The sequence below is a fragment of the Ursus maritimus genome, assembly GCF_017311325.1.
Source record: "Ursus maritimus isolate PB19 chromosome X unlocalized genomic scaffold, ASM1731132v1 scaffold_X1, whole genome shotgun sequence".
Classification (NCBI taxonomy): Eukaryota; Metazoa; Chordata; class Mammalia; order Carnivora; family Ursidae; genus Ursus; species Ursus maritimus.
In genome coordinates, this window is record NW_024423319.1 from 2,356,916 (window position 1) to 2,368,865 (window position 11,950).

Genomic DNA, 11,950 nt, shown 5'->3' on the forward strand with positions numbered 1-11,950 from the left:
GGCAAGGTCCTATTGCATACTCGGTCTTATGGAAGCGGGCACGGCGGCTGCGTGCGGCTCTCACCTGCAGGAGCTTGAGGTCCGGGAGGCCAGAAGGCACCCTGGACAGCTTGTTGTTGTCCAGGTGCAGCTCCCGCAGGGTGGGCAGGAAGCTCAGGCTCCCGTTCTCGATCATACGGATCTGGTTGTGGCCCAGGCCCAGCCTGTGAGGGGCAGAAGAGATGTACCAAAAGGCTAGAGGAGAAAAGAGCAGTGGGGCAGGGCACCCCGCTCGGACCCCCAGCCCACCTGTACAGCTTGGAGTAACGGAGCAGATCCTCCAGCTCGATGGCCTGGATTTTGTTGTGGTCCAGATGGAGTTCATTCAGGGTCTCGGGGAGGTCTGCCAGGAAAAGAGGGTGCTCTGAATGGAATGCAGGAGGGGAGGCCACGTGTGTGGGCTGTCTGTATGTGGGGTGGTGGATGGGAACACAGGACTACCAAAGCCCTCTCTGAGTTGACTGGTGGTTCCAGATGTCTCCAGCCCCCCATCCCCCGATCTGTGCCCATCTGTGCCATGGAGGCCAAACAGCATGGGGGAAAGGGGCTGCCTTCCTACCTTTGGGGATGCCGGTGAGCTTGGCCTCAGAGATGCGAAGGTAGTTGAGCTTCAGGCCATCGAAGGCTCCAGGCTCAAAGCCACTATTTTCCAGGGGGTTCCCGCCCATCTCTAGGAGAGAAGCCCTGCTCAGCCCTGGCACCAGAGCTGGGCGGCTGCCTGCACAGCCCCAGGTCCTGCTGGCTTTCTGGCTTGGGCTGGCTTGACCAGCCCTGCTCCCCCAGCTCTCCCTGAAAGCAGCTCCGGTAATTTACTGGGCTGATTGCAAACTCCTGGCTGTTCAAGACCATTACCTCTCAAGGGTGTTGGTCCAGGCATTGGCCTCCGGGGGTAGTGGAAGCAGGAGGAAAGGGAGGGGAGCCAGAGATCAAGGTGGGGCTCCACCCCAGCCTGCTCATCTCCTCTGGCTGGGCCCGTGGTGGTCCCCGGCGGGCTGGGCCTTTCCCTTCCCTCTCTCTATGGTCCCCCGGTTTCTCTTCATGGCAGCCCTGGGGCATGCCCCCAGACAAGCCTCCAGAACATTCTATGAGGCCCACCAGGCTTGTCCGTGCCGGCCGCGGGGTGGGGACTGCCTGCTGCAGTCCAGGCCGCACTCACCGATGCAGTTCATGCTGCGCAGCCCGCTAAACACGCCCTTCGGCACCTTGCGGATGCGGTTATCGTGGATGCGAAGCTCCACCAGGGAGCTGGGCAGGTTGGGAGGGATCTCCACCAGGTGGTTCTTGGATATATAGAGCTTCTGCAGCTTGCGCAGGGGGCTGAAGGCCTTCTCGTGGATCTTGGAGATCTTGTTGTTCACCAGGACGAGAGCCTGGGGCAGGGAGGGTGTGGGAAGTGAGGGCGCCAGCTTCCTGCCCCTCACCCTCACCGCTTCTCCTCCCTTGTCTCCCGGGGCTGGCGGTCTCGTGGGCTGCCCGCGCAGCCTCTGGCAAGCGGAGATCCGTCTGTGCCGAGTGCAGAGCCAGGTGCCGGTACTCAGGCTTGGTAGGGCCAGTGCTGCCTCCCACGGCCCACCACTTCTCTGCAACTTGATTTCCCTACTTGCACCCTAGCTATGACAAAATCCTTCCTTCTCGGCTTGCTGCAATGCACCCGTACAACAAAAAGTTTTCTGCCACAGAGGGAATTGGGCTGAACGATTCTGTCCTGTGCTTCTGGCTGCTATACTGTGGACATCACACAGGTGACCTGTGACTGGGGCACTCCAGACTTCTCACAGGACTCCATGGGCCCCCTGTCCCCTCTCACACTGCACACACATGTACACACCCATAAGCACCCAACTCCTGAGCTGCAGACTGCCCACCTCCTCGAAGCCCCTCAGGGCAGGGGTGGGCTTACATAAAGGTGCTGGAGGCCTTTGAAGTCATCCCTGCGGAGCTCAGAGATGCCATTGTTCTGCAAGTCCAGAAGCGTGGTGTCGGGCGAGATCTCCTTGGGCACAGCCTTCAGACCTGGGGGCCGGGGCCGATGTCACCAGCATGAGTGACTGCGCATGGGGACACACGCGAGCACACACGCATGCACACAGACACGCACGCAGGGACTCAGCCACAGATGAAGGCCCTTCTCATGCCCCACTCGCTTGCAACCAAACAACTGGATACCGTTCCACACTGAAACCAGGATCCCCAAGCCTGTGTGGGGCCACCCCAGCCCTAACCCCACCCTTTCATGCCCATCCCATGGGATGGACATGTGTCTCCTCGGTCGGGCCCTTGGGCTGGGCCTGCACCTTCATGCATCCGGCCCACCCTGGTCCCAGGACTGACCCAGGTCGGAGCACTGAACAACCCGCAGGTGGCAGTGGCAGCCAAAGGGACACATGGCGCTGAAGGTGGGCGTCAGGGAGTCCAGGTCTGGGACTCCTGAAGTTGTCTCAGCACCTGAAGCCTCCTCATCGTTCAGCATGGGCAGACCGTCGTCCAGAGTGAAGTCCCAGAAGCCCTTCTGCTCAAAGGGCAGGGCCTGGCTCAGGGCCAGCAGGGATGCGAGGAGCCACAGGGGCCACATGGTGGGCGTGCCTGGGAGCCAGGGTGAGAAGGGGCTGTCAGGAGGGCCCAGCCGGCACTTGTACCTGCCCTCTGGGCCCTTTCCCGGCAAACCTCCAAACAGCAGGAGCTGAGGTTCTGCACGTGTTGGCACCCCGTTCGCCATTCCTCACTGGGTACAGCCAGACCCCAAGGTAGGAGTGGCAGGGAAGGAGGTGGCAGACGGACGGGGTGCGGGCAGGCAGGAGATACCTCCTTCTGCTCCCCTCTGATCCCAGGCAGGATGCTGGCTTTAATGGGCAATGCATTGCCTTGCCAGTCAGTGAGTCTGCAGTACTAACCCCCACCCCCGCTGTCCCCCACACACGAGTCAGCTGGCAGCCTGCCTGGGGTGGGGGGTCAGTGAGGCGAGCCAAGGGAGTGGAGGAGGCAGACAGAAAGGCAACTATTTGCCCCATACCCACTTTGAAGAATTTGGATTTGAATACACTGTTGTGGCTCAGGGCAATGTGGGTGCAGTGAGCATTGAGCTAGACCACCATGAGTCACTTCCTTTCCTGCCTGAGCTCCCCCTTGCAGCACACCCACATTTTTCGAAGAAAAGTTGAGAGGCCAAGACACCAGGCTGGGCACGCTAAACTGAGACTTGGGCTAGCCCTGGAGACAGTGTGGAGAAACAGAGCAGTGGCAAAATGGCTGAGGGGAGGGGGCACCCCCCCACCCTCCCCATTGCTCCCCAGGGCCTCAGCACCTTCTCCTCGCCCACAACACTTCCCCTGGCTCGGCCTGCAGAGCCCCAGGGCTCGCACATCGGCTCCCGCCTTCCTTCTGCCCGTGGCCCAGCCCCCTGGAGAGGCCACCAGAGGGGAGCAGGCCGCTGCCCAGGTGGCAGAGGCAGGATCAGGCTCGTCTGAAGGCTCCCCCGGGCCAGGCAGCGGGGTGGGCGTGAGGGGGAAGCTACCCTGCCTAAACCTGTCCCGGGTGCCCGCATTTACCCGCCTCCTCTCTTCTCCCATCCAGAGACAGGCCGCTCTGCTGGAAGGTCCGGTACACGAAAAGGCCCAAGCCCTGCCGCTCTCACCACCCTCACCTACTCGGATTTCCTGGGAAAGTCCCAGGGAGCTTAATTTCCCCATTTGTTACACAGGCGTAAGTGTGCCTGCCCTGCTTCCCTCCCAGACTCTGGTGTCTTGGGTTGCCCTGGGTGCATCTGCGGGCAGTGAGCCTGGCCGGGTTCCAGGGGCTTCCCGCAGACCCACACCGGGCCCCACCCCAGGGAGACCCTCCTCACTTGGGGCCCATTTTGAATAGGGGAGGGGCTGTGAGGGGCTTCAGTGGGACCGGGAGACTGCTGGTTGGAAACATGGAAGGAGTCCCCGGGGAGCGGAGGACCCTGCTGCTGCCTTCCTGGGTAAGCGCAGTTAGTGTGGGGCTGGGCTGGCTGCTGCAGGCTGAGCCCTGGAATCCTCCCAACCAGCAGGCCAGGGGCCTGGCACAACCTCCAGGTCTGGGCACAACTGCTCTATGCCCTGGGTTCCCATCGATCCCAGTCTTGCCACCCCCTTCCACAATCCTCAGGCACCCCCTCAGTGGGCCACATTGCTTACCCTGGCTCCCGCTGTCCCCGAGGACAGAGTGGGAGAGAATGGAGCAGCCTTTCTGGCAACCAGGGCTGCAGTGTGCTCGGCCGGCAGAGGTCACAGACCCAGGACAGGTTCAGTGGACTCAGCTGGAGAGCCAGCCCCAGAGCGCCCCCAGCAGGTCCCAACAGCTCTCCTGAGTGTGGTCCCCAGTGACAAGCTCAGAGAAGCTGCGCTTGCCTGTCCCACATCACACAGCAAAGCAAGGGTCCCCTATGTTGGGGGAGCACCCAGTCTGCCTGGCTCCTTCAAGCCCCAACACCCCACGATCACACCCCAGGTCCTGCCAGCCCCAGACTGGCCAGGCAGGACTCAGGGGAGCCCCCAGAAGGTCATGGTGCTGAGTAGGGAGAAGGCCCTGTACTTGCCTACCTGGGCGGTTTGTCCCTCCTTCTTCCCCTGATTCTGCAAGCTCCAGGGCTGAGCAGGGTAGGCCTAGGCCTCGAGTGCCTGCTGCTGCTGCTTGGGGCCCTTGCCTGGGAGCCACTGGACGCCCCGGGCTGGGAGGAGGAGGAGTGGTAGGAGAGAACAGGAAGGGGAGGATGGAGGCAGGAGAGCAAGATGGAATGGGAGAGAGGGAGGAGGCAGCCTGTTGCCTGCTTGCCTGGCGCCCCTGCCAAAGCCGCTACCTCACAGGGGGATGAGTCAGGGCTGGAACGCCCAGTGGGAGCCTTGGAAGGCTTTGGGATCCACAGTTCACCTGGATAGGTGGGGGTGGGTGGGGTGGTCTGGCCAGGCGCAGGGAAGGCTGTGGGGAGAGGTGGGCAAAAACAGGCCTCTTCTAGCCTGCCGGGGCTGGGAAGGGCTGGGGGTCTCCACAGGGACTCTCTGCCCCCATATCTGGCCGTTCCACCAGAGTAGAGGATGAATGGCGCTGGGAAGGCCAAGCAGGGCGAGACTGGCCACCCAGGCTCCACGTGGGCTCATGGGACCTGTCCCAGGGGAATGGGGGCTCTAGAGGAGATGAACCAGCTCAAACCAGCCATGCTTGATGTCCCTGCCTCTGGGGGCCACAGAGAGGCTGAGGCAGTGGCCCTCGGCTCCAGCTTTTGGGGGGGAGGGACTGAAGCCGAGGGCTTGGAGGCCCTACACCAGGGCCCTGTGACAGAGGCAGAGGACAAGGTGTGGCTGGTTCTCCCGCGCGCCCCCCCCCCACTCCTGGCTAGGGCCAGGCAGTGGACAGGCTGGCAGGGTGGGGGCTGGGCAGGCTTCCAGCAGAGCCTCATTTCCACTCTGGGAGCCGACACAAGACTCAGCGGGTAGAACTGCACAGGGAGGAGGGGTCTGACCGGACAATGGACCTGAGCGGTGTCCCAAAGGACTTCATGGAGGGCCTTGAGCCCCATCAAAGTGTGCTTGGAGCTCGCCGGACCCCTCCCCTTCAGAGCAAAGGAAAGAAGCGGTCACGGCGGTGAGGCCTCTGGCCCAGGGCCCGCAGGTGTGAGCAAGGGAAAAGGCTGGGCTTCCTGAAGCCTGCACCGCCAGACCAATAGGGCCTTCCTTGTCTAGCCCTCTGAAAGCCAGCGCAGTCCTCTGAGTGGGATTGCTCCAGGTCAACGCCAAACAAGGCACATTGGCAGCCTCTGAGAACATGGAGGGGCTGTGCCAGGCATTCAGGCCAGGCCAAGGGCGGCGGGAGCAGGACTTAAGGTCTGGCACGCCCTGGGAGCTTGCTTGCAGATGTGTGGCCTGCCGCTGCCAAGTCACAGACGCCGGGCACTGTCCCGAGGCCTCAGCCCAGGGTGTCTGATCCCACCGAGCAACCCAACCTGAACCCCGGCATGCGTGCCACCATCTACCTAGCCCTGCCGAATCCCTGGGACTACGTGGATGCGGAGGGGTGAGGGGGACAGGCAACACAGGGTACCCTTTCCCCCCGCCCCCCTCTGTCCACCAAAGCCCTCAGGGGCCAGCTTCAAACCACAGGCCGGAGACAGGGGCACTGTGCAGAGCTGCATTCCATAGCTGTATCCCCAGCTGCTCCTTGCTGCCCTCCCAGGCCAGTAGTCCCCAGCCCACTGACCCTCTGACAGCATCTAGTCCACACTTACATGCCGAGCACAGAGAGGGGGCATGTGCCACCCATGGGTCCACTTAAGCCTACGCACGTGCATGTGTGTGAGGGGGTGACCGTGTAAGGGGCTCGTGGCTGGAGTGGGGAGGGGGCAGGCCCTGAACCCCACCCCATCTGCGTTTGCACCACAGCCACCGTCGGCTGCAGAGTGAGCAAACGCCTCAACGTGGCCGGCCAGGGCAACTTCTTCCTGCCGTCGTCCTGGCACTGCCAGTGTGACTGGATGGAGCTGGGCCCCGGGCTCTGCCAGCCTTCAGGTATAGGTTTGACCTGAATGTGGGAGCGGGAGGTTGCAGGGAGCCAGCAGGGAGCCGGCCCATTGGCTGCAGAGGGCTGGTACTAGGGAGCTGGCACGGTGGCCAGTGCTGGCTCAGCCAGACCTCTCTCCCCACAGCATTCAGGAGAGCCATCTACCCCTCTCCCTCTCTGCCAGGAGACCTCTGGAAAGCAGGAGGGTCAAACTGCTGGCCAGGAACCAAGCAGCAGATGACCCAGGGCAGCTCGGGGTCCTGAGTTTCCGGGTCCTTTCTGGCCTGAGCCATGTGTCCTTCCTCCTCTTCCCCACTCACTGAAGAAATCCTGAGCTCCTCCCCACCACGTTCTAGAATGTTCGAGGAAGAGGGTGGATGCTATCATCTCCCAGGGGCAGGGTGGGGGCCTTAAACGATCTCTTAACTCGGCCCTTCAAAAGACCAAAAGAAAAAAGCACTGTTTTACCATTCGATGAATAGGTAAACTGAGGCTCAGACTTTACCCAAAACTCTTGCCCAAGACCACACAGTAAGGAAATGGTAGAACTGGACTCCACTGTCTGTCTGTCTGTCTACCTGTCCATGTATCTGGCCCCATTTTCTGTCACTGCAGACTGTGCCACAGGTCCCAAAGCCACAAGACCCTATACTTCCTAGGCTGTGCAGAGCCTGGATCAGCCCCTGGGTCCCTGGAAAAGACTCCTCAGCAGCTCCCTCACCTGAGCTGGGAGGTGATGCTGTTGGAAAGCAGTGCCCTGCTCTGTGGGCCCTTTGCCCCCTTGCTTGCATCATGAATCTTCTGGCAACACGGGGCCTCTCTCTGACCACTGCTAACAGTAGCTCCCCACTGTCTGTAGGGCCGGCCACCCCTCCGTGGCCCCAGCAGGGGCCACACCTCCCCTGGCACACCCACCAGGCTCCTGCTTCAGGTCTGCAGGGGCATGGAAAAGCCATCATCCCAGCCAGGCCAGAGAGCTTCCCTGGAGCATTTTAGGTCCTAGCGGGCACCAGACCCCACAGGAAGATGTTCTCAGCCTGGCTCCCAGAGCCTGGCACCCTACCTGCCTTGTTCCCTGGCTGGGCCAGGCCAAGGCAAGAGGGCTTGGCCCTGCTTTCCCAGCAGGAGAGTGGCCAGGCATCTGGGAGTGAGGCCTTTCCCTTCCTGAGCCCAGGGTTTCCAGCAGCTCCTTCCCTGCATCGGGTTCCCTATTCTCTGCCAGGGGATCTGGCTGGGGGTGGGAGCCAGCCCTCTGCAGTCAGCCCAGGGGGCCCCTCCCAGGGCTCCCCCAGTGCCCGCCTCCTTGCAGCCAGGCGGCCTCTAAGGCCCTGGTGGACCATAATCAAGGGTGAGAAGGGACTCAGACTGCAGGAAGGTCAAAGTCACATTTGCCTCTGGTCTCCTGGGACAGGCTGCCAGAGCCAGCCTCTCTCTGCCCTCTGCCCCTCTCCTTCAAGTCCCACTTCTGTTCCCCAGATCCCTAATCCTGCAGCCACTTGGGCCTGTGTCTGCTGCGTTCCACTTGGCCATTCAACCCTCAAGGGGCAGATGGTGGGGGAGAAACGGGAGTGAGCTTAGAGTCACAGAGTCCCGCAGCTCAGTCCCAGGCTGGTGTTTGCAGAGTTTGGCTTTCAGATGCCATGGACTGAGAGAGCTAAGTGCTAGGAGACTGGGTAGAGACCCCAGCCCCTTAAAACTGAGAGATGTGTTACCACAGGGAGGGGCTGGTGAGTCATCTGAGTTCCGGGCTCCTTGGGAAGGCCAGTAAAGTTGCTCTGTAGGCTGCCATGGGAACCGAGGCTGGTGGGTGTCTTCCACGGCCACCCCATGAACTGCCCTGATTCAGAGCAGGGCAGTTGGCAGGGACAGGAGAAGCCAAATGGGGTAGCTCTGGGGCGGCTCCCAGGAGCCTGGAGTCCCAGAGGGAGTGAAGGAGGCTCCGGTAGGGGGCGGGGGGGGGGGAAGCTCAGGCTGTGGGCTCCAGGTGACAGGGGATGAATCACAGCCACCCACCCCCTAGAGGAGGTGGTCACGAGGGCCCCACGCACACCCCAGGGGCCACTGGGAGACTGGCCTGACCATGGGGCTGGCCACTTAGTGTCAATGTGCCTCAGGCCCCGAGAGTGAGGGGCAGGACTAAGCAGACACCCTCCCCATTCCCCCAGCACAGCGCCCCCTGCCGGCCCCCTACTGGCTCCCTCTAAGGTGGGATTTACAGAAGGCGTCCTGTGGGTGATTGAGGTGTGGGCCCCAGTGTCTGAGCAGAAGAGGACAGGAGGGAGGGGAGGGGCACTGTCTGGCCCCGGGGTCAGCTGACAGGAAGGGGCAGAGCTGCCAGGACCCTGCCTTCAGGGGGAGCTCTTGCTCACCCACTCCCAATTCCACAGCTCACAGGGAGGGTGCCTGGGAGAGCCACCAAAACCCCTCCGGCCCCTCAGTTTGAGCCAAGCCCTTGGGCTGGTGTGTCCCCTCGCACCAATGGGGCCAATAGGTGTGGAAGGAGGCAGCTCGGGGCAGAGACCAAGCACTCTCACCCTGGGGTGACCAATGAGGATGGTGGGGAGGGAGTCGTGCTTGGGGGGGTGAAGATATTTCTTACAATCAGTGCTGTTGGAAGGTCCCTAGAGATGTGCAAGACAAACGACCCAGGTGCTCAGTAGACGAGGCTACAGAGGCCCTGGGGCTGGGACCATCCTTGGGTGGGGGAGGGGAGCAGGGTGAGCGGCACCTGGGCCATTGCCTGCTGCTTGTGTGCCACAGGGAGATCCTGGGAGACTGCCACTCTTTTATGCCACAGCTGTGTCCCCAGGCAGCTAAGGACAAGTGACGGCTGGGACAGTCCTGTGCTGCGCTGTGTCCACGGGGCTTCTCCAGGGAGTGGAAGAGGGATGGCAGTGAGGCGCCCAGGAAGCAGGGGAGCTGGGAGAGATGGGAGGCCCTATTGGAAGGCTCTGCCGTCTTGTGGGGACTTGGCACTAGCACCCGAGGGACACTCTGGGGTCTCTCAAACACCCCCTTTCCTCCTGTCCTTCCTTCTTTATGCTCCTCCAATGGGCCAGGGCCACTGGTAGGATGGGGAAGAAATTTGGTCAGAGGACTGGCATGCCAAATTTCTGGTCCCTTGAAATGAGCCTGCACAGAACTGCCACCAGCCCATCAGCGAAAAAGCTGGGCTCCAGACTTCCCATCTACAACATGGGCACTCAGGTCCCTGCTCCAGGGCAGGGCACAAAAGCGGTGGGATGGTTAGTGCCCACTGTGACCTGGGTTCTTGGGGTTCAAAAGTAGGCCCGGGGGTGGGCGCGGGAGTGCGCGTGCAGGCTGGCCAGGCTCCCAGTCTGCTCTCTCCGTTCAGTGTGGTGCCTTTCTTTCGATGCACCCCCACAGTCCTGCCTTCAAAGGCTACTCCCGTGCTGTCCTACGGTAGCCAGACGTGGGCGGCTTCCTCATGACGGTGCCTCTGCCTCAGCACCCAGTGCCTCAGGGAGCAGAAGGCCCTGGCAGCTGCAGACCTCCAGGAGGCGCTCCCCTGTGTGTTCGTGGCTGCCCGCAGGCATACTCACTCCGCACCAACCCTGTCCCTGCAGGGACATCCCCGGGAACCTTCTTTCTTGGCACTGAGGGAGGCCTGAGCCTCTCCAGCCTGTCTCAATGCCAATCAGTACCTACAGGGTAGAGAGTTGGTAGGCCAGGGAGCAGGGGAGGGCACAGATGCAGGAGCACGCTGAGGACAGGACTGGCCATATCTGCAACCAGAGTGGCCCTTAACAAACTCTGCTCGATAACAGTCGCCCTGGCTTGACCCAGGTCTACCCCGCCTGCCCTAACCCACCACCCTGCCCTGCAGTACCCTGGGCCTCCTGCTCCCCTCAGCAGAACCAGCTTGGGCAGCCCTCGAAAACCGGTGCCCAGGCCACAGCCCCGCCCACGGAGCAGTGAGGGGGGTGCTCCCATCCCCCAACCCTCCAGGGCACTTGGTGACACATGCACAGAGTTCCATTCTGCCTTGCTCCTCTCCTGGGTCACTTGGCAGGCCCTGCAACATGCCAGCCGTCTTGGGAACTTGCAAGGCAGGGACTGGTGGCCCTGTCACCTCCCACTCCAATCCCCACGTGGTGCAGTTGGCCACAGGTTGTCGTCATTATCAATGCCCAAGTGACTTTGAGGCTTCCCTGGGTGGTATGGCGTCAATAGCCAGGGCTTGTCAGTCAGGAGCCCTGGGTCCTGGCCCCAACTTTGCGTCTGACTTGCTGTGCAGTTGTGGACAGGTTCCTGCCTGTCTCTGGGCCTCACTTGTCCCCTTTGTACAATGGAGGGAGTGGGGGGTGAGACTCATTCCCTCCCAAAGCACTTTGGGGGGCAACCTTGCAGCTATGCTTTTGCTTCAGACCTGGGGTTCTCCCTCCAGTCCAGAGTTGCCCCATGCACCAGTCGGTGGGGGGCTGCTTTTGGGGGACAGAGCTCTTGAACTTCACTGATCCTTAAAGGCACCCACCCTGGGACAATGGTGTCTGAGTTTGGAAGTGGACCTGTGGCCTCTCCCCTCCCCAGGGTCCCCAGAAGCCCTCCAGGGCCCCAAGCCAGGCCTGCCCAAGCTAACATGGCCCAGTTGCCTGCGTTTCTCTCTGCCCACCATCCCTCATTCTGAGTCTCAATCCAAGAGGGTCCTGGAGACAGGCAGAACTGAACCACCCAGGCAGCCACACCCAGGGACCCTGTGGCCAGGGCCCTGTGGACCCACCCCTCACTCAGGAGGAGGTAGAGGAAGGGAATTAGCCTGTGGGTAAGGGAGAAATATCTGGGCAGGTTGCCTGGGGTGTGCTGGGGAAACCAAGTCTCTGAGCCCAAGCCAAGGACTAGTCCTGGGTAGTGGGGACTGTTCCCCAGGGGTGCCAGAGCATAGCGCAGAGTGAAGCCTGCAGGAGTGCAAGATGCCCTCGGGGACTCAGGGACCCACAGGGAAGAAAGAGGGCCACTGGCAGAGTTGGGATGCCAGCCACCCAGCCATGCCTGGGCCATGCTCTGGAGAGGGGGGCAGTCAAGGGGAAGAACACGAGAGGGAGGCAGGGAGGGCAGACATACAGTGGAGCTGAGTGAGGTCAGAAGGGAGAGGAAAGGGGGGCAGAAAATGCAGAAGGGACAAGGACTAAGGGAGCCGAAGGGTGGCAACCAAGGGGTGTGGGCCAGGAGCCTACAGCAGTGCCGTGGGGATCGTGGGAATCACACGCATCCTGAGAGGGGGAGAGGGACATAAGGCGGTGGCAGGGACAAGGATAGGGATGTGGAGGGGTGGTGTGGGGGAAGCAGGGACAGGGGGCATCTCCAGGACGGTGAGGGGGCAGTGGAACCAGGGATGAGAGAAAGAGGGGGCAGCGGGGACAGCGGGGGGGGGGGCTGG

General features: G+C 61.9%; 1 protein-coding gene across 3 annotated transcripts in view; it reads right to left on the reverse strand.

Annotated features, from left to right (window-relative positions):
* Window positions 1–11,950, reverse strand: part of BGN (biglycan) — a 16,660-nt gene that overhangs the window by 4,567 nt on the left and 143 nt on the right. The window contains exons 1-7 of one of the 3 annotated variants that reach the window (XM_040627060.1): window positions 4,602–4,681; window positions 2,371–2,622; window positions 1,940–2,052; window positions 1,196–1,409; window positions 599–709; window positions 289–382; window positions 65–203 (exon numbers count right to left, since the gene is read on the reverse strand). In XM_040627060.1, coding sequence (XP_040482994.1) covers window positions 65–203; window positions 289–382; window positions 599–709; window positions 1,196–1,409; window positions 1,940–2,052; window positions 2,371–2,611 — 912 coding nt within the window. In that variant the 5' untranslated portion in view covers window positions 2,612–2,622; window positions 4,602–4,681. Of the gene's footprint in view, window positions 1–64; window positions 204–288; window positions 383–598; window positions 710–1,195; window positions 1,410–1,939; window positions 2,053–2,370; window positions 2,623–4,601; window positions 4,682–11,950 lie in introns of those variants that run through there. The other 2 variants (XM_040627048.1, XM_040627054.1) reach the window with 2 other exon arrangements.